Below are 22,925 nucleotides of genomic sequence, written 5' to 3'. Positions count from 1 at the left end.
AGAATAGTGTTCAACCCTAGAGTCTTTATAGACTTAGGTTAAAAGTTATGGATTAAAAATAGTAAAAAAAAAAAAAAAAAAAATCCCAGTAGCAGTACTACATGTCACTACAGTAGATGGCAGCAGATACTTCATTTTGCTGTTTCATTTACAAGACATACTTATTTTTCAGTGATAAAAGCAAAAGAAGGACCAAAACAGTAAAGAAAGTCCTAGAACCAAAATGGAATCAAACATTTGTCTATTCACATGTACATCGTAGAGATTTTAGAGAACGGATGTTAGAAATAACTGTGTGGGATCAACCAAGAGTACAAGAAGAAGAGAGTGAATTTCTTGGAGAGGTGACGTATGCTGTAAAGATTAGCCAAATGCTTATTGAAGTTTCTGTGATATGTACTAATTACAGTTGCTTTAAAATTTGCTTTGGTCAAGACACTTGATTTAATTTAAGAACTGCCCTTTCAGATCCTCATAGAATTGGAGACAGCACTTTTAGATGATGAGCCCCATTGGTATAAACTTCAGACCCATGATGAATCTTCACTACCTCTGCCTCAGCCATCACCTTTCATGCCAAGGCGACACATTCATGGAGAAAGCTCTAGCAAAAAACTACAAAGTAGGTTAAAGTTATTTTTAGTTAACTAGAATTAGTTATGTTGCAATGATCCAATTAGAGATTGATATTCCAAATATTTTTCAAATGTTTATTAGAGATCAAGATATTGAAAATTTATTTATCTCTTTAAAGAGACTTGGCAAAACTATTTTCTGTATTTCCCTCATGAAATGTATGTATGGTACAGTGGAGTGGTTCCAGAGCTGAAAGTTTAAAAACTCTGAATTACCATTCTTTGCCCAATATCCATTGAGTTGTTTTTATTATTAATGAGTTGCTACATATAAGGTTCTTGATAACTTTATAGTTGCTGGGTATTTTTAGTATTATTACTCATAAGAAACATTTTTAAAGACACATTGTAAAGTATGTTTGTTGTTACTCATCTGACGATTGGGGAAAAAGAGTATTCTTTTCGGCATGTGCCATTAAATTTTGAGTTATGACTAATAAATCAACTGAAACTTAGAAGCTACATTTTGAACCAAATTGTTTTCCTCTTATGATTGAATATTTCATGTTAGTACCTCTCTGATCACTCATTTTCTCAAAGTTAATGTTTAATGCAGTATAATGGCTAATTTTAAAGAATAAACATAAATATTTTATCCAGGGCCATGATGTCCTTTTTAATAATATGAGCTCAATAGATTTCCAGCCAAGAAAGTCTTTCACCCTTCCCCTATCCTCCCACCCTCCCTGAACAGTGGAGGAGGGCACCTAATTGGGCAGAAAACTGTATACACTTCACTGTAGGCTTTTATATATATATTATATATTATAATACATTAAAGAAAATATGAAAATTTAAGTGATTAAACGGAACAAATACTGTGAAAATGTTATCTTTGGAGAACAAACTTTTTTTTTTTTTAAATCTGCTCAGCGTTTTCTTTGTGTTATTCTTGTCCCAAAAGTACTTAGTAGTAACGTAATTTGCCTTTAAAAAATTTTTTTGACCATGTCCTTTACATTTCATAAACCAATAAGACACAGAGGTATCTGTTTGCCTTACTGTTGTGCAGGATCTCAGCGAATCAGTGATAGTGACATCTCAGATTATGAGGTTGATGATGGTATTGGAGTAGTTCCTCCAGGTGCGTGGGTGAAGAGCATGGCCCTGCTTCACTGTGCTTCTCATGCTTGTGTTCACTGTCAATTTCCAGACTGACTTGGGATACTGAGCTGGAGATTCGTAGCACAGAGAAATCAGTATTCTATTATTCCATGGTGACTTGTGTTCCAAATTATAAAGAAAGTTTAAAATGGACTAGTAACTATTCATTAACAGTCCCACATATTTAATTCAGCCAGGTTCTTTCTTAGAAGCTAAGATGGCTAGCCAGGTTGAAATCATTCTTTCACAATGCTCCAAGCATAAGCATAAATACAAATTTCATTTTGAAAGGATGTGGTTCATTTTCTCAAATAAAAATTCCATTCTTCTATGTTTTATATTATATGCCTATGATTTTTCCTTCCTCTGTTTCTGAAAATAATGTAGCCTTCCATGGAATATACTGAGAAAGGTGCATGGCAGGGTTTAAAATTGCATGTGGCATGGCTTACCTTTTAATGCTTTTGTGATGTGTTTACCACTTACTATACCTAGAATGTGTATGTATGTATTGAAGTAAGGAAGTGCTTTAGAAAGATTCAGTATTCATTTTAAGTTAACATCTTTTTGTAACTGTCAAGTTAGTAAAATTTTTGTGCCATTGTGTAATTCAAATCTATGTTTCTCATCTGACTCTTGTCAGAAAGTGAGTAAAACCAAGTAGTAAAGACTTATTTTCCTGGTACTAATCCTGTGCTATTTCCTTGACTTACTAGAAAAAAGTAAAAAGTAAGGAAATATCAGTGCTTGCTTTAGCAGCCCATATACTAAGAAGTAAGGAAATATCAAATAAGTAAAGAGACAAACTTGGAACATATAAATATGAGTTATTAAAGGCATTTCTTTAGGACATTAATTTATGTGATTTTTCAGCTGGAGATGCACTTAATTTGAGGGCAGTGATTTTGGGAAAGTCAGTGGACAGATTCCACACTAGTGACTAAATTCACAATTCGAAGAGATACATAACAACCTCTTTAAAATTAGGAGAAATTATGGAGAGTTCTCTAAAATTAGGTTTATTTGCTTCCTATATAATTCAGAGAAAATATTGTATTTAATCACTGTATGACATTAGCAAATATTCTTAAAAACAATAAACCTAGTGCTGTTCATATCTGTATTCTTAGATAATACTCTCTGATATCAGACTGCAAGAGTTTTAAATAATAGTGGATAAAATTTCATATTTTCTGTTTTGTTTGTTTTTTAAAGTATCATAATAATTAGACACATTCTCCACAGAAACTTTAATATGACATTCAACAGAATATTTGTTTTTTTTTAATTGAAAGTGGAAGAGTGATTGTACATTAAATCCACTGACATATTTAAATAGGAATCAGATGAATCGTGGTAGGAAAGTCATCAGGCCTTTCTAACAAGAATCGTGGCCATTAATCAGCCTTAATGTGGTCATTACCAACTCATCTAAACAGAATTTACTTCTGTGTGTGGTTCTCAAGTTTTATTCACCCAGAATTTCACATTTTTTAATGATGAGGCAAGAGCAAATGGATGAAAGAATAAATGGCCAATTGAATTAATACTGAATTACTAAAATGTTAAGTTTCCTGTCATTTTCCTGAGAGATCACACAGAGGCCAAAATGGGAGTTACAGGATCCACTACAATTGGAAGTATTCATGTTTGGATACCACTAAAAAACACTGAGTTTTAAAAATGTTTATATTCTGTACTGAAATAAATAATATTATGATTTTTATAAATATATGTAATCTTTTATCATATGGAAGCAGTGCCTAAATTTTCATTTCAAGTAATATTCATTTTTATTTAGCATTTAAAAAGTAATGAGGCAGGACTCTTAAAAGAATATAACAAATCAGGGGAGCCTGGGTGGCTCAGTGGGTTAAAGCCTCTGCCTTTGGCTTAGGTCATGATCTCAGGATCCTGGGATTGAGCACCACATCAGGCTCTCTGCTCAGCAGGGAACCTGCTTCCCCCTCCCCCTCTGCCTGCTTCTCTGCCTACTTGTGATCTCTCTCTCTCTCTCTGTCAAATAAATAAATAAAATCTTTAAAAAAAAATAAAAGAAGAATAAAAATAACCATATGCAGATTGCCCTTATATGGGCAAAACATGTGGTAACCCCAATCTTTCTGAGCATTACTACAAATTCAGAAAGTGAAAAAACAAACAGATAAACACACTCTAACTTTGAGTTAACCAAAACATTGAAATGAGCATAAAATAGCAATTTCCTCCCACCTTTTTCTGAAGGTAAAGAATATGTGTTGTAAGCAATAAATTAAACATAATACAAAGAAAACCAAATTATTTTGAAAAGTATCAAAAACCTATGTATATGAATTAGGATAAGATAACAAAAAGATATCACTCTCTATGTAAATACAAAGAACCCATGGGAAAAAATCACTTATACCCTTCTAACAGTAAGATGTCTAAATTCTCTAAGTTATTTCTTAATAGTTAATTATATCAAATATGAAAGTGTTATTTATATACCTTGAATTCTCATTGAAATCTTGAAATGGTGCTCCCAATTCAATCCTGACCTTCCATAATTATTGTATGATTGAAGTTATCAAGTGATAACAAATGGTAATTTAGACCATGCATTAATTATCTTTAAAAATAACCATGATTTTTTATAATGAGCTGTGAAATAAATTTACTGCATGTAAATTTACTTGTTATTTTTCTCAATTTAATATTACAGTTTATACACCTGAACAATGACAAAGAAACTTTCCTATGTGGAATTCAAAATAACAGCTTAATTGCTATGATTTTTGTTATAGAATGAAGTATATGAAATTATAAATTATAACATTTATGGTTACATATTTGGTCATTTACTGATGTTCTTAGAATGACAGAATTGTTGGGCATCTCTGATCATGATATTGTCATTTCGAATTGTCACTCATAAACATTTATGAAATGTTTAAAGACCTTTCTTTAAACTTGGTTAAAATATACAGTCACAGCAAATAAACTATTGGAGAATTTTAGTCTGCCTTCAATAATGATGTTTCATGGCATATTTTAAAATAATGTAGGAGTTACTAAGTAAATAAATGAAGAAAATTTCAAACTACCCAGTTAAATTTAATGTTTTCATATTTCATGTACTTTTATGTAGTTGTAAATATAGTTATTTTTCCTTTGGCCACAGAATTTTTTATTTTCCTTTCAATAATGGCAAACAATGACCCTTGTGGGAAAAAAAATTAATTAAACCATTACTTCGATTTGAGATTAGATTATGGCTTTGTCTTAACTAAATCAGAGATGATATAAACCTTTTTGTTTCAAGGGAGAATGAATTTAGAATTTATTTTTAATTGCAATTATGTTAACTGTATAAACTAAATTATGTTATCAGCACATTTGTGGAATAGTTTCAGATGTCTGAGGTAGATTTGGTGATTGGAGAGTTAATTTTCTCTGCGTTATTGCCATAGTCATCACCATCCATACACTATATTCATTTGAAAATTACAGTATTATATGTAGTTTGCAAAATTCAGTGAATATTTGTAATAGTGAAGATCTAGTACTCTTCTTTGTTAACTAAAATTGATAAGATAACATTTTCTTTCTTTTTTTTTTTTTTCTGCAAAGCCACCTGAAATCCAGCTAAAATACTTTATCCTTTGGAAGAAAAATTCAAATAACATTTAAAAAGACACCAGATTTCTAAGCATTGACTTATCTATTAACTATAGTTCACTATCAATGAAAAATCAATCACTCACTCACTTTTTAATTTAAAATAGTATCCCAGCTCATCATAACATCTGAGACATCAGCTTTATTATTCATATGCAGTATCTCCATGGGCACCTTTGAACAAATCTGTAACCTGTTTTTATGCATGTATATGTTACACTCTGTGTACGTATACTTAATCGTTTTGAAGAGAAAAGCTAATAATACTGATTGCATGGCATTTGTTGTAGTAGGTCAGTGGCTGCTTTAGATATAATTTGATATTTCCGCATTATAGAAGAATACTGACAGATTTTTTGTGTGTACTCTTGCCAGTAGGTTATAGGTCTAGTGCTAGAGAAAGTAAATCTACAACATTAACTGTGCCAGAACAGCAAAGAACAACTCATCACCGCTCACGTTCAGTATCTCCTCACCGCGGCGATGATCAGGGAAGGCCGCGTTCACGTTTACCAAATGTGCCATTACAGAGGTAGGCTTTGAGATGGGCTTCAAGTCTCTGACAGTACTTTTTAATTTTAATACAATGTAAGCTGCCTCAAGACTGTTACTGACATGAAATAATGGTTGAATCAGTCAAGTTTGTTTTTGTTTTTGTTTTTTTCCAGAATCATTTGTAAGCAAAAATTTCTTTTTATCCATTACCCCACCTGTATTACATTCTGTTCTTGAATCTTGAGAAATTTTTTCCAGGAGGTAGAAGTTTATGTCCCAAGCACAGTGTTTGAATAACTATCTTGTATTCTGTTGGCTAGTTTTTTCTCCTGTTAGGAAAAATTGTATAATGAATAACTTGTGGAGAGAAATGGCAAAGAGTAAAAGGTTAAGAGGCAGAATGTGTTTTTAAGAAATTTAGAATTTAGAAAAAAAATTTTTAGAATTTAGAATTGTCTTTTTGAAACACTTTAAGTGCTTCAAAAGTACATGCAACTTAAGTAATGTAGTGCTGTATTTTATATTATCCTGAAATATATTTCTGAAACTTAAATTAAGTATGCAGATGAAAATTGTCATTTTTGACAGAGGTGCAAGAGAAGGTTGGAGAAATGTAGCACAGGCAAACCACTCCTAGAGAATAAATGCCTTTAACTCAATTGATAAAATATGTATTCAATTATGATAACAACACTTTTCAAGCCATGCCAGCCTTCTGCCAGTTACTGATAGATATTCGCCATTAGTCTGTCTGCTAGATTTGGGAAGAGTATACACTTTGATGCATTTGTATTTTTGGAATCATTTTAGGAGTTTAGATGAAATTCATCCAACAAGAAGGTCACGTTCTCCAACTAGACACCATGATGCCTCCCGAAGTCCGGTTGATCACAGATCCAGAGATGTGGACAGTCAGTATTTATCAGAACAAGACAGGTATTTGTTCAAACTATGATCTCAACGTTATAACTCTTTATTTGCTCTGTTTTAGTATATGATAGATATCTTGGCATAATACATCAGAAAGGAAAAGTATTTAATCACTCAAAACTGAACTTTCAAGGAACAGCTGTTAGGATATTCTAATAGAAATGCAACTGTAGGAAATATTTGGCTAACATTATATTGTCATGATGTGTGCATTTTTTTTACAAATTGAAATTTATGTTTAGCCAGTTTAAAATGTATAGCTTATTGTTTCTAAATTGTAGAAGGAAGCCTATATAATCAATTTTCAAATATGGGATGTTATTGATGTAATTATATAATTATTTTTTTATGTTATTAAACAATTTTGGATACAGGTCATCTGAAAGACAATGTTGCAGAGTTTCTGTGAGAACTTCAATAATAATATTTTTATATACCTTATTTCCATAAAATGTCTATAAAGTATAAAATATATGAGATGGAGTTTTTCGTATAAATAAGTACTTCCTGGACACAATTACTAAAAATCTACATGACAACTCCTTTGTTCTACATGCCCATAGACTTTCTTCGCAAACTAACCACATACCTGTGTAATATGCCAGACAACAAGCTCTGGATCTGATTTAAGGTTTTAGAACACCCACCTTATTGAATATTCTCTTCTGGATTTTTAAAAGTGGAGAAACTTTCAGGAAGGAGTAGGAAAATGTTAGTTGTGCTTCATGATTGACTTTTTGCGGTACAGTCAAGGACACAGAACTTAATAGAGCTGCTTAATCCTTTATTGTCATCCTACTGTGGGAAGTGGTGCCAAGACCTTGAAGAGTGAAATCATACTGGGGACTGAGATAAGAACTGCTCTGGGGAATGGGATTCTACACTGCTCAGCCTAGTTGAGTTGAATGAGGGCCACTTGTCAACATCCGCTTGGGTCACTTTCAATTTAGGTGAGGATGGGGAAAAAAATGACTTCTTGACCAGGGCATTTAATGAAGTGAAATTAATCTGAGCACAGAAAAAGTACCAGTTTTTAGAATAAAATAATTCTAGTCAAGTATATTCATGATTGGTTAAGAACAAACATTGATAATTGCATTTTTAGTATCTGTGAAAGCCAAGAGGACTCATGCTTAGGGTTCCAGTGAGCATCAGAAAGTCCAGATATGTAGGCCTTTCAGAAGTTTTAAAAATACCCAGGTATCTGGAATTGGTCTTATTTGGGGAAGATTTAGTTTAGTTTTGTTTTAATATTCTTGAAAGTCACTTGGAAATACAATAGCAAATCAACAACAACGAGGACTTTGACCATGATGTTTGTACTTTATTGTTTAAATTTTTTGAAATACTGTCATGTTTATTTTTGTTTAACCTCTCAAGCAAATATGCTAGTGCAGACAATCTGGTTTCTTCCCTTTTCACGTTTTCATCGGCATACCATTGGCATTACCCATGTCATTTAATGCCTCATGATTTATCTGTTTCATCCACCACCCATCCTGTCTGTGCAGTGAGCTTCTTATGCTGCCCAGAGCAAAACGAGGACGAAGTGCAGAATGCCTACACACTACCAGGTAAATATAGGGATTTGGTAATGGTAACTGTGTGTGATGACTCTCTTTCCATTCTACTATTCTTTCTTCTCGCCCTTAAAGGTATTATTACAAATATGTAAAATTAATTTCCCAAGTATTCAAAATTTGTTTTGTTTTATTGGAGGTTGTGGAAAGGTTCCAAATATATTTTAATTCTAATCCAGGCAGACTGCTTTTGTATTTGTTTTTTCAAATTCCAGAGACTGATGAGCCTCTGTGGAACTGTTCATACATTCCTAAAACCGAGGAACCGATTTCCGCAATTACAATTCGAAATACTCACTGTGAGCGTCCCCACCCCAGCCCCTGGCAGCACACACACTCATACACCTGTCTAGTCACAAGAGGTCTGATCTGTGCATGGCAGTGTTATTGTTTTGATGATGATGTTTGTTTTAGCCTTTTTTAATTTCCTTTTGGAATCTACTATTGTTTATATTCCGTTTGCTTTTAATAAAATCTTATAGCAGTCACTTCTTACTAGCTGAGCATCAACTTCCTTCTTGATGAAGAATGAGAATGTTTGACCTTTCACTTCTAAACCCTCCCTGCCTTCATCCCCCCAACCAGTTTAGCAGGGTTGCAATACAAACTTTCTCATATAAGCATGGAACAATATGATGCCTCTTTAAAGATGAAAAGAAAAAGAGTTGTAATATTCTCCTGTAATTTGGAGTTTAGAATCTGATACTTTATTTACCTCTCATTCCGTCTTGGATTTCCTAATCAAAATAAATAAGTTAATTAGTAAATCTCCTACAGATTACTCATAGGATGCAGTCTGTAAACACTTACTGTCAATTTAGAGTTAATAGAAGGGAAGGAAGTAGAAAGTCAGTGAAACAAACCGACAACCCAGGCAAACTTTTTCAGATACATTGGTCAATACGAAGATAGTAGGAAATAGGAGGAAAGAGCTATGACTGGACAAATGCGAAATGTATTTTGTCTGCATGGAACGTGTGGCTCTTCTCCGTTATACTAACGTGATCATGCTAATAAGAATTGTTTCAGCTTCTTATATATATAAAATTATCCTATTGATAACAACCTCCATGTCTTCCTGTAGTGCCACAGGAAAAAAAAAATGAGGAAATACTAGTTTTGACTGTGAACTGGGGAAAAATATAAAATTATAAATATTGTAAAAATTATCTCAGATTCTTTATAATGTTCAACTGCCCAGGCTTACTATTAGTTGTTTTTCCTAGCAAATAGTTTGTCAGTAGGAACAATGTTTTTACAAATTCAAAAAGTTTTCTTTTCCTCATAGTCCTATTGATTTGACTACGACTATAAAAAAAGTAAAATAAATTTAGACGAATGGAACTAGAACAGCTAAATATATTTTTTCTTTCCCATATTTTCTACATATAAAGGTGAAATATCAGGATATGCAAAATATGATATGCTGGTAATTTCATCATTTTGTACAGTCTTCAAATACATCATTTCATATTCACCTAGGAATTTTAAGAATAAAATTTGAGGATTTGCTACTTTCTAACAAGCAAGGAAAATAAAATTCATTGAGCACCAAACATAGTGTTGTCATTAATGTACTTTATCTCAATTCTCTGGCAGTAATTATATGATACGAATGTTATTACCCTCATTTTACAGATGAGGAAAGATGCTGAGAAAGTTTAATTTGATAAGTAACAAGCAAGGATTCAAAATGAGTCTATTGACATTTTCCACTAAACTAGTTTTTCCACAATTAGATTCTGAAGAGTTGGTGTGGTGCCAATAAAAGAGTTTGTGAGTCAAACATATTTTGGAAACTTTGCAAATTATAGTCACTCCCTGAAGATTTAGTATGCACAGCATGTTAGAGTCAAGAAATCTGTCTCAGGGGGCGCCTGGGTGGCTCAGTGGGTTAAGGCCTCTGCCTTCAGCTCAGGTCATGATCCCAGGGTCCTGGGATCGAGCCCCGCATCAGGCTCTCTGCTCAGCAGGGAGCCTGCTTCCTCCTCTCTCTCTGCCTGCTTCTCTGCCTACTTGTGATCTCCGTCTGTCAAATAAATAAATAAAATCTTAAAAAAAAAAAAAAAAGAAATCTGTCTCATGTTGTTTAATCCATTTTCTGCCTATTTATTTTAATAATTATAATATTCAATTATAATTATAGCTTAAAATTATTATAACTTAATACTTATAATAATACATATCTTAACCATTAAACCCCTTTTTCATAAAAACACAACCCAAGAAAGTAATGTGCAGAAAATTCTATATATAACTGCCTTACTATGTCCTAGATACTTTATATCTGTTATCTAATTCTCTGAGAACCCCTATTAAGTGGATGTTATTTCATCTTTTATATCAATGTATAGAAAGGCCTGACCTGCATTAGCCAGGTTCATTGCCATTAAGTGGCAAAGCCAAGGCAGGAATTTAAGCCTTCATACTATATATAAATGTTATGCTATCTTCCATTCTGTTTCACACACTTTGCTAACCCTTGTTTGAGCATTCCTGAATAAACAAACCACTTTTGAACCGATTGCTTTAAAAAGTTGTTTAACAACCAGTTGCTAAAGATACTTGCTTAAGGTTGTGAGTTGAAAAGGAGACTATCGTCTGTGAAGCAGGCAGAATCCTTAGTTTCAGTAAAATTTGTCTCCAGTCAGTTTTCAAATACAGTGCTCTAATATATTTTTAAATTGAAGCCTTAAGAGATTTCTTTTGATTTGACAGTTAGTATAAATATGAGTAAACCAGTGGGGTGTTTGAATGTTTAGTTTGTCCTCAGCAAATGTATATTCCCTTACCTTTTGTATTTTAATATGAGCTGAAATAGACTTGTGAGTTTTATAATCAGCAATTAAATTTGTAGAAACATTATTAAATTGTCAAAAAAATTAAATGATTAACTTGATCTAATTTGCCCTTGGTGTAGCAGAGGTCATCCAGAATCCCTCAGAGATTTTTAAATAATTTAGATAAAGTTGGACTTTTTTCTGTCAAATCAAAATTCATATTCAAGTTTGCATCTACTGCCCATCTCATCTGATTTCCAGTGATAAGTTTTACCTGTGGTTGGATCTGGATTCAGAAGTTAGTAAATGGGAAGGATTTCTTCCACTGCAGTCACTTGATCTTTGCGTCTGGCCTTTCCTTTCTGCAGCCCAGTCCCGTGACCAGCTTTCTCCCTGCATGCTGGTCAGCTCTTGCTTATTGCTAGAATGTTAACTCTCTCAGTCACATTTTAATTCCAAAAATACATAAATTATTTGGCTAATACATTTAGCTGTGAGTTGTTTTCTTCCACAGAAACAGGTATAATATTAAATCAGGGATTAAAGAATAAATTTAAATATTGATTAACTCAGAGTTTTGTTAGCAGATATTTTTCAAATTAAGGCAATGAAATTATAATTTTGAGTATTTATCTTAATTATGAAGACTGATGTCTATGATTCCATATTTTAATAATTCTTATTCTACCTTCAAATAATTACTATGGTTTTTCTGATAAAAAAAAAAAGAGCTGTCTTTGTTTGTAGCTTTATAGGCCTCCTATTTTTTCCATGCTCTAGTAAAATTTGCTTCATATATATTTTTCTGTTTCCTGCATGTTTGTGTTGCCATGTTCCAGACATTTTGGTAGGCACTATAAAACATTACCACCTAAGATGCCTTTATTAGAGAACAGTTCTCACTGGCATATTTACAGGTAAGAGTCATAACAGTGAGTCCCAGTTATAAACTAATCCTGAATCCCTGGCCTACTAAAAATGACAAATTTAAATTCTAATAAAGCACTAACATTTCTTCTTGAAAGTAATTATGCACAGAGAAACATTAAATTAAAGAAACCAAAAAATAACTTGAATTATAAAACTTATGAATTCCAGAATATTTCTCTAAATGAAATCTAGTTACTCAAATATCAGAATTCTAGTTGTCTTGTCATTTATTTGTTGTTTTACTTGTTGATTTTGATTATGATCGTTAATTTTATGTTATTTTATTTTTGGATAATTTTACTGTGTGAAGCTCAATTCTGCCTGCACATACCAAAACCAAGTCAGTGACTAGACAGGACTTCCCCCTTCATCATGAATGCTTTCACTCAAGAGTATTGAGATTTACTGATGAAATATTGGTTAGGTAAGACCATTTGGAAGTCATGCCTTCCACTTCCCTCGTCTGGTGTTGTGAACCAAAGTAGTTGAGTTGTAAATTTTTTCTCCTCCGATGTCCTTCATTTTGTTTTGGTGTGGCATCTGTTCTTGGTAACGAAGTTTTAGGCATTTTGTTTTAGTGCTTTCTGTATCCAGTTTTTTCATAAGTAGGTGTGATCTAGTCTCATTTTTTTCAGTCTGAGACCCTCTTAAAAAATTATGCAAACCAATTCAAGCATAATCTTTGTTTAGTTTCATTTTCTAAACAAAATTTTGCACTGCCATCCTGTCAGCTCTCTCACACCCTTATGAACTGAATCACAGTGATTCTGCATTTTATGTAAAGGGGACATTATTTTATGCTTTACTCTCTAACATGGTCTTCCTTTCTTTGTTTTCTTTGTCTTTCTCTTCTACCACTGGATGCAATGCACTGGCACTAGTGAACTGCAGCCCTCCCTTGACAGGGCTAGGAGTGCTAGTACCAACTGCTTGAGACCAGATACTAGTTTGCATTCACCAGAACGAGAAAGGTATAAAATAAAGACTTTCTTAATTTCCTATCATTTGTACTAGTGATTCTTTTTTTTTTTTCAATCACTTCGTTTTGTTTCATGTGAGTCTCACAGGTTTATTCATTCATGTTCACTTTGCTAACTGTCTCCATCTCCCCCCACTCCCCTTATTATACTCGTGTAAGGAGAGATATGTGTATGTGGGTAAGCCCCAGGCTACACATACACATATTTCCATGAATGTTGTTGCAAATGGTGTGATGTAATTTGTAACTGCTTCTCGCTGCTGCTTTCCCCCTTCCGTTGCTGTTCAGTGGTTTCATTTACACAGGACTCAGGGAGCCTTCAGTATGCTGATAATGTAAGGTCCAGGGAGTTATCCGAAGGGGAGGATCACTTTCCTATTAGTTCCGACGATAAATAGTATTTATGGGTTTTACAGCAACCTACCACAAACTTAAAATAAGAATTCTGTTTACGTAGAGAACTTCCCTTGTGAATTTATATTCATTGTTTAGTCAGCTTACTCTTTGACAGACATCATGTTTCACAATGTTATACTTTGACAACAAAAAAAGGCTATGTTTATCTTAGATTTTCTGATGCCTTACAAAAATAAATGCACATTTAAACAAACACACGATTTTGCTTAACACTTTTAATTGACTGATTATTAAATAATTATGATTTCAATTCAAATGTATTTAAAGTTTTTGCATTACAATGTCTCCTAATTCTGAGAAGCTAGTTTTTCCATGATAGTGGAACTTTCTATCCCAGTAAACTTGGTTATAATTGATAGCCTTAGATGTAATTGTTATTTCTTTTCAGTTAGAAGTCATTAACTGGAGATTTGTTTACTACCTGTTTACAAATCCTGAAGAAAAACGTTTAGCGGTGCTAATATGTAACCCTCCTCTTCTTTAGGGGCTGCTTTAAACTTTTCTTTAACAATCTTTCTAGTTTGGATAATTTATCTACTTATGGGATGTTTATTTCTGAACTTTAATAATAGGTATGGGTGGACACATCCATTTTTAACTGCATATGATTCTACTGAAGAAATTACTTTTTTATTTAGTTTTCTCTTGTATTTGTATATTTTGTTAATAGAAAACAGTGGAATCGAATTTGTTATTTTTTTTTATATTTGTAAGAGAAATTTTAGTTGAAATAACTATAAGCTCTTCTAAAATCACAGTTGAAATTGTTTTATTTTTCTCTTTTGTTGTATATTATCCACCTCAGGAAAAGAAGTAAATACAAGAGTAGCAAGAAAAACCTTTTTTAATTTTATACTTATTTTTATTTCCTTGTGTGTTTCTGCTGGTATTAAAACAGAATGGTATTGCTCAAGTCAGTAGAATATTCTGATAAAACAATACCCTAACATTTTTGGTATCATTTTTAGAGCTGCTAATAGAAATATAATGCAAGCCACATGTATAATTTTTAATTTTCTGGTTGCCACATTAAAAAGATGAAGTTAATTTTAATACTTTAACCCAGTATATAGATGAAATATAATTTTGACATATAATCAATTAAAAACTGTAGATTATTTTGCATTCCTTTTTTTGTATTCCTAAGAGCCACTTGTGGCTCGTGACTATCCTATTGGACAGCACAGGTTTATTCTTATGCTAAAACCTATGTAGTATGTGTTCCCTTGTTACACTAAAGCCATAGAGTTCACAAATCTATGTGTTAGTTAGTTTCGCCTCTCAGATAATACCCTTAAAATAGATCAGCCTGTAGACAATCTGGCCAGTTATTGCGCTGGTCATAGTGAAGTCTCAGCGAGTATATTTATCATAGAAGAAAAATATCATCGAAACCTATATTCTCTCTATATATTTAATAAAAAGTTGTTTTCCATTAAACAAATGAAAGGGGATACAGGGGAAGAAATTCATGTTACCGACGATCTTTCACTTAAAATAGTCAACCTTGTTGCCAAGAAGAAAATAAAATAAGTTTTCATCAAGAAAATTACACAAGTTGTAGATTCTTATTGTTTTGGAGGATAATGACCTCAGATGCCCTTTTGTGCACACTCTGAAGCAGAACATCACAGTATCAGCAGTGGTGACTTTGCTGTCTTTGGAAAATGCACCCAACATCTCCAGGCAGAATGTGCAGAGAGTAGGGAGAAGGAGGCTTGGAGGCTCTTCCAGGTTACTTAATTTCTCTGATTGACCAGAGAGCTTCTTATGTGAATGCCTAATTTATACATAGTAGATAAAATGTTAGAGAAAAATTTTTAAACATAATTTCATATTCTTAAGATGGCAGTGTGTTTCCACAGCCTCATGAACTATGAAAGTTAAATGATTTGCTGATTTGGAACCATTTGATGAACACTTGTATGCTCTTATACCAACTCATTTCCCTTCTCTGAGGTATCTTCACTAAGTTTTTAAAACCAGTGATGTTTTGTGCCAATGCAAAGGATGAAATTGTCAAGGCGGACTCAATATCCAATACCATAGTTCACTAATAATTCAAAGATAGAGGAGGACCAGGCACAGGTGACATTTTCTTTTCTTCAAGGAGTCACAAACCACCGGATCCATTTTTCCTCCCTTATTAGGGTGGTTTGGCCCAGGTTAGATCATGCATGGAGAAGCACTGTTTGCAAAGGAAGCCATTTCAGTTTTTGAATGCCTTCATTATATATTCTGTTGATTACACCAATAACAAAAATAAGTTTGGATTAGTCCATTGCCCCATCTAGCCATGTTTTATAAATCAAGAAATTTGGGGTTTATTTGCAATGAAAGTTCTAGGAAGACTATTTCCTACTGAAGATGTCTAATAGAAGACTCTTCTTTATGTTTTCAGTTGCAAATACCACTGAATGTTTACGAGGAAGTCTGGTCAAGGCTGATCCACTTTTCCTCCATCTTTATTCAGGGTCTGCTTCAGGTCATTCATTCCCGCACCCTCCATCCCCTCCCCCCACCCCTGTTCCCTGTTTGGGAAAGAGGCCTGTTACAGGCCTGCCATTCACCTTTTCTTTGCCAGGTTTTAAAACAAATTATTGCTTAAGTGTTCAGAAACATTTATTTTTAGAGCCACTGGAGAAGAGTTATTTTTCTTGGATGTGTTTTCTTCTTCTTGGACCTTTCATAGAAATCATAGCCTTATTGAAGGTTCATGAAAGGGTAGTCTACTCACCGCCTCCAGTTTTTTACCTCCTCATAAATTCTGCAGTCTGACTCCGTTCCTTACCATGGCTCTATCACTGTGCTAAAGTTCCTGTCAACTTCACTGGCTCCCCAGTTGTCCAGCAGCGTCTTGTAACATTTTGCGTTAACCCTACCCTGTCATCTGAGCCTCTCCTCTATTCAGTACCACCTGCAAAGTTTCTTTCTTATGCCTGTTAGGACACAGTTTCCTCTTGCTGGCCTTTCTTCCTATCCCACCCCACAAAGAGAGGTGTTTTTCCCAGCTGCATCAAAGTTTTTCTTTGCCCCACCCATCTACCCCTGAAATCGTATTTCTGTCAACAATTTCTAATACATATTCAGACAATGCTCCACTGTAACTGACCAGCCAGAACTTTCTCTTGAGCACTAGGTCTGAATTTCTAAATGATTGCCATTTGTGTACATCAGCATGTCTGAATTAAATTCGTTATCCCCCCCTTACATCCTTTTATAGCAAAATACTTTTTTTTCCTAAATTTTACTCTTATTGAATGGCTTCGACATATAAGCAGGTACATTTTCTGAAACATTTTTCCTGCTCTTTTAAGAATTCTCTTCTGAGAAACTCCCAAACAGATCCCTTCCCTTGATTATATTGGATTATATTAAAGCCCTTCCCTTGTCACTCTTGCCCCATTAATTATTTCATAAACTTTATTTATAGTTTTTATTACTTTTCATCTTAAGTTTTCTTTTCATTAAAATTAAAATACTATCTTCCCTTTGTTGTCTGCTTTTAACTCATTCTTCAAAAATGCAGGTCAGATAACTATATATAAATGACTACAGGTCATTTCACTTATATTAAACCTTTTTATATTACCCGCTCCCCCATACCTTTGGCCAGTTAAAATTATTCACTTTTCTGGGCCCACAAAATATTATATATTTCTGTTAAAATATTATATTTTACTTAGTAGTGTGTTTGTTTTTTCTGTTATATTTTATCCCTGGAGGAGAGGGATTATATCTTATTTATCCTTGCCCTCTCTTGTGATAACATTAGTATTTTTTTAGTAAATGTTCGATTGGAGATTTGGGTTCTTTAAAAAATACTCCCTATTTTCTGTTTCCAAATTTAGGTCTAATTGTGAGCTAGACCCAGAACTAGAAGGTAGGAGATCTAATTATCACCATAAATACAAGGGACAAGTTTAGAAGCTGTGACTTTAAGTCTATAGGCTTGCTAATAACTCATCTCAGAATCAGTCAGATTCACTGAACCACAAGACATTTTCAGTCCCAGGCCTTACATCTTAGAGCTGTTTTGTAAGTTTATGTCCTATAGCATCTGCGTTTGTAGGTAAGTTGATTTGGAAGGAGTAATCCAGAAAGGACTAAGTCACCTGTGCCTGGTCATTCAACAAAGTCACTGATTTTATAAACCAGTCCTCCTGGGGCACCAGGGTGGCTCAGTTGGTTGAGCCTCTGCCTTCAGCTCAGGTCATGATCTCCTGGGATCAACCCCAGTTCAGGCTCCCTGCTCAGGGGGGAGCCTGCTTCTCCCCTGCCTCTGCCTCTTACCTTGCTTGTGTGGTCTCTCTCTCAAATAAATAAGTAAAAGCTTTAAAAAAAAGATAAAAATTTTAAAAATAAGCCAGTTCTCCTTTCCTGGGGTAGAGGGTAGAAAGAGACCAGGAGCATTGCTTGAATGAATTTCCCTCTGTATGGAAACACAAGGACTAAGGGGAAAGGAGGTACCTACCTAAAACTTAACAACTATAAATTGAATGAAAATAAACTTCGCCTCAGAGTATAAGGATCTATATTAATTTTACTTTAAAACAATTATTGGAGTTTTTTTACTTATTAATTTATTTTTTTGTTTCAAGTTTTTAGTTAAATTCCAGTTAGTTAACATATACTGTAGTATTAGTTTCAGGAGTAGAATTTAGTGATTTACCACTTAGATACAACACCCAGTGCTCATCACAAGTGCCCTCCTTAATGCCCATTACCCATTTTTTAAGGACTAAAATGAATAGTGGGATTAGACAATAAAAATACATACTGTATAATCAGTTGTCTCGTTTGTTCAGATTGGGTTTCTAATACAGTAGTTCACAAGTTTCTTACTTGTGCCATTTATGGAGTGAATGGTTTACATTTCCATATAATTTCTCTTTTAGAAAATTGAACTGCTTAGCTATGTTCTGCCAAGAGATACACACCATTGAAAGGTGTACATATGCAAGTGTAAATATTAATTGCACACTCAAACACACACACATATGTTTTACAGTCTGTCCGTGCTGGGGGTGGAAAGACATGACATAAGAACCATTTAATTGCTTACCAAGACCTGTAAGTTCTAATTCCTTTGTATCTCATCAATGGGCCCCCTCATCACTGTTAATCTCTTAGTGAAGGTTCTTATTATTTCTTATCTGTGATAATTTGTTATCTACTTGGACATTCACAAATATATATTGATTACTTTTTCTGTAACTGTCAAAGTTAAACAAAAACAAATAGTCTAGTTCCTTATGCAAGGAGCTCATAGCCTGTTAATTCAACCCTTCAACCATCAGAGTGACATTTCTTCTTCTGCTGTGATCACAGGGAAAGGGATGAGCTCTGAGCAAATAGAGGGTCTTAATTAATGAATATGGGATACCTGATACTGAAATACTAATACTCTAACTAACCAGTAATTTCTAGGCAGGCTATATTGGAAAGAGAAATCGAGAAGGAGCTGGTTCAACTTCATGATTAATAACTCCAACATAGCCTGCCCTGCTACCTTCCAAGATGAAAATGGAAGCAGAACCATGTGTATTTGGCTCAATAACAAGGGGATAAAAAGTCCATTGTTGGCCTTTTCTTCTGTGTCATAGGAGAGAAAGATATTGCACATAATATAAAAGCATATAAGATGTACTAATATATTTGAAACTCACAAACATGTTATAGTCAAACTTATGTAATATCTAGTCTTTGGACAAAAATTGAGTGTAAATTGATCTTGCCCCCATATTAAATATATGAGGGAAAAGCGAATGGATTTCTTATATTGGTACCATATATCAGCATATTCAGAAGGACTTTGAGTATACAGAAAACACATGTATTATGCTACATATTTCATCAAAAATTACTTTTTAATAGCTTGCGTTCACAGTTGCCTGTTTCCAAATGTACACCTTTCCCTCTTGTAGCTTTCACTGCATGTTCCATAACTACAGCATTTTCCTTTACTTTTTTGTTTAAATAAACACAAGGACTGGAATTTTGCCTCAAGAAGCAAGGTTATTCATGATCTTGTCAAGCTAATGTGACTTACTACTTCACCAAAAAAAACCCCACATTAACTGTATTTTTGTGTTTTCACATACTGTAAACAATTCCAACTCTGTCAGTTTTAACACGACTAAGCACAACATAATGTAGAGGATATTGTGGTTGTAGTTGTTCTCAATTATTTTAGAAATATTTTTCTTTATTGTCTCTGCAGAACAAAAGCCAATAAAGTGAAATACATTTTAGAGCAATCAGATTGGACTGACCAACCATTTCAATAATCTAAAATTATTGAGTAATTTAAAATTAATGCAAAGTATTTTTAATTTTACAAATATGTAACACTTAGAAGAGTACATGTCACACAGTTTGCTCCCCAAATTCTGCTATTGATACCTTTATCTGCTTCGTAGTTTCCTTAAATCCCTACTTGAATCACAGCAAGTTTGTCTTTCTAAGGGTGACTGGTGAAGCACCCTTAGAAAGCACAGACAGACTTGAGGGGGCTTTCAGAATCAAGTACCTGCTGATCTCAGATAGCCTAGTCACATGTTGACAGCCCTTTGCTGCTTTTTGTCCAAATAATAAATCCAGTCAGCTAAGTGAAACAGCAAAGAAGATGGCTTTTTTTTTTTTTTTAATGTTAGGACTAGTCTGGATAATTATAACTCTTGCAGCCATATGAGTGCTTAGAGACAATTCAGTTATCCCTTGTTGCATACAAGAAAGCCAATATCCAGAGGAATCATCCTATTCAAAGTGTTCATATCTAATATATAAAAGTTCCCAAATCTGGCCTGTTCAGTCCTTTATTGCCTCTTCTGAGTTTTCAACTAGGTGTTTATAATTTGTGGTTGTACACAGAATCTCAAGGTAGTTTAATAAAAGAATGAAGATTCAAACTTTCATTTCGCTGTTGATCACAGAAAAGGTATTATTGTAAACATAGAAATAAAAACTGTGTTTCTGCTTTATAATAAATCCACACACCTTATCTTTGCTGCTTTATCCAGTAATTCCAATGCCTAGTATCAAAAAAGCATTGGTAACTTATTAAACCTATTTTATTCAAACATAAGCCAAGTTCTTAAGGGTGCATCTTTTTAACTTAAAGTCATATATTGTGTGTGTGTGTGTGTGTGTGTGTGTGTGTGTTTAGATATGTACACACACACAAGCACATTTCAAAAGAACAAAATCACACACAACAGATTTCAAACATCTTCCCAAATAAATTGTTTTTCTATTCACTTATAGGGTGAAAAGATTTATTTTCTTACAATATTATAATCTATCTGTCCAAGGCTTATCAAAATCAAAAAGTAAATTATGGAGCAAAAAATCGACACTTTGCCTTTTTGGGGTGATTTTCCAGTCCTAATGTTCCATATATTCTTTTATTTTAGGAGTTACTAAATGTCCTGTTTTTTCCTGTCTTGTTCATTGGGCAAACAGGGGTAGATGGTCCCCCTCCCTAGATAGGAGACGACCTCCTAGCCCCAGGATTCAAATCCAGCATGCGTCTCCGGAGAATGACAGGTACTAGCCAACTCCTCCTCACAGACAAGTGGCTTCGACAGGTTGTTAGGCCACTGAGTGAAGGATAACCAAGAGAAGTGTTGGTCATTATATGCTTCCTCTCAGGAGCCAGAACCAGATATGTTGTGATTCCATCACTAAATGCATCCCACCTCTAATAAAGCACCTCAGCATGTTACTAAAATGAGGATGGCATGCAGATGGCGTAGTTTAAACACAAGAAAGTCAGATCCAGTGGAAGAGTTCTGTTTTAAATGAGCATTTGTTTCAGTGTTTTGATTTTCTAGAAACATATTTAAATGTTGTTTTTGTTTAAACATGAATAAATAAAACTTTTCAGGTGTTTTAAAATATATTAAAATCTGTCACGGAAGCCTTTTCTTTGTTATACTGGTTGACGGTTTAATCTCAGTTGTCTTAGGTTTGGGGGACATTAAAAATGTCTGATTGGAAGTAAAATAACTGGTTCTTATATATTGTATGTATATGGTGTTTTTAAATCAAATATTGTCGAAGGCTAGTGTCAATCTACAAGGTAGGTCTTTAAAAGTAGCATCAGTCCTTTGAATGTGCCTCATGCTGATAATGTCAGAAATGCTGTGTTATCCTTCTCACAGGTGTAGCTAACCCAGTTCTCCTGTTCTACCGTGCTTCTTACATATAGTCATTGGCTTTAAATATCTTTTTCTGACTGGTCACAAAAAGTTATTGAATGTTAGGGGTGCTTCTCTTCTAGTCGAAGCAGAAATTCAGTCAGCATGTTGGTATATTGATTGAAGTGAAGTGTATTTGGTAGCTCAGAAACAGAACAACTAGTAAAGCATTTACAAAAGGTTCCTTTTGTTCATTTCCAGTATGTGTGGATATAGACAGCAGAATAATTGCAATCTTAGTTAAGAGTGATGTAATTTTTTTTTTCTGTATCTGTAAATTATCAAGATAACTTCAGGATTTCAATTTGGAAGAAAAACTAAGCCTTGTCACTCAAAGAAAATTAAGTCATTTTACCATTTTGGAAAAGACTACAAACTGGTAGTTTATAAAGACTTTAAGAGTATTTTAATCATGTTTTAATCTTTAAGAAATTTACATTTTAAGATGACTTCATATTTGAAATTTAAAACTAATTCCTTTTGGTTCCTAGGACAGAATTTAGTAGAGTAGAACAATTAGCAAATCTCCGATCTAAAAATTATTCTAAATTTAAAGTATTTTCAAATAAAAATATAAAGCAATCATATAAATTAAACAAAACTTACATCCACATTGCTACTCATTCATTCAACAAATATTTATTGTGGTCTGCAGTGTGCCCTCTTACTATGGCTAGAGACACAGCAGTGTTTAAGAAAAGCAAGGTTCTGGCCATCAAGGACTTAGAACTTCCTTTTATAAAACACAGTTCTAGAAAGCCTTTGACTTTATTCCAGACAAATGAGTCAGTAAATTTCATCTCATGTAATGCTGTTTGAGTACAAGACAATTAAATGTAACGGTATTTATAATGAATATAGATGTAAGTCTGTTGGGTCACAAATTAAGCAAAATGGAAGTCCAAATAATAGTATCGCAGTTTTTATATACATGAAATGGAAATTAGTTGTCATTTAATGACATATGAATTAATTATGTTATTTGATTTCGTAGATTGTATACGTAACTTTATGAGTAAATTTTAGGAGCAGAAATGATCATTTTAGATAAGATCACTAAGGAAGTTTTGCTAATACATAATTCTGAATATACATTTTATTTTTTATTATGACTTATTTGCATATAAGATCTATGTTCAACCAAAAAGCATATATTTTAAATGGCTTGATACCATGATTTATTACTATAGGGAACAGAAAGTTATTTACAATAA

The 22,925-nt window shown here is 33.5% G+C and overlaps 1 protein-coding gene across 49 annotated transcripts in view; it reads left to right on the top strand.

Moving 5' to 3' along the window:
* The window catches only part of RIMS1 (regulating synaptic membrane exocytosis 1), a 507,054-nt gene that overhangs the window by 351,741 nt on the left and 132,388 nt on the right, over positions 1–22,925 (top strand). For 8 of the 49 annotated variants that reach the window (XM_047733161.1, XM_047733143.1, XM_047733167.1 and 5 more), the window contains 7 exons: positions 173–344; positions 469–622; positions 1,648–1,719; positions 5,775–5,931; positions 6,705–6,830; positions 8,336–8,398; positions 12,996–13,085. In XM_047733161.1, the coding sequence (XP_047589117.1) occupies positions 173–344; positions 469–622; positions 1,648–1,719; positions 5,775–5,931; positions 6,705–6,830; positions 8,336–8,398; positions 12,996–13,085 (834 nt within the window). Of the gene's footprint in view, positions 1–172; positions 345–468; positions 623–1,647; positions 1,720–5,774; positions 5,932–6,704; positions 6,831–8,335; positions 8,399–12,023; positions 12,102–12,424; positions 12,539–12,995; positions 13,086–20,974; positions 21,059–22,925 lie in introns of all 49 variants that reach the window. The other 41 variants (XM_047733163.1, XM_047733144.1, XM_047733153.1 and 38 more) reach the window with 14 other exon arrangements.

The sequence above is a fragment of the Lutra lutra genome, chromosome 6, assembly GCF_902655055.1.
Source record: "Lutra lutra chromosome 6, mLutLut1.2, whole genome shotgun sequence".
Taxonomy (NCBI): domain Eukaryota; kingdom Metazoa; phylum Chordata; class Mammalia; order Carnivora; family Mustelidae; genus Lutra; species Lutra lutra.
This window is presented reverse-complemented; position numbering and strand designations above follow the sequence as displayed.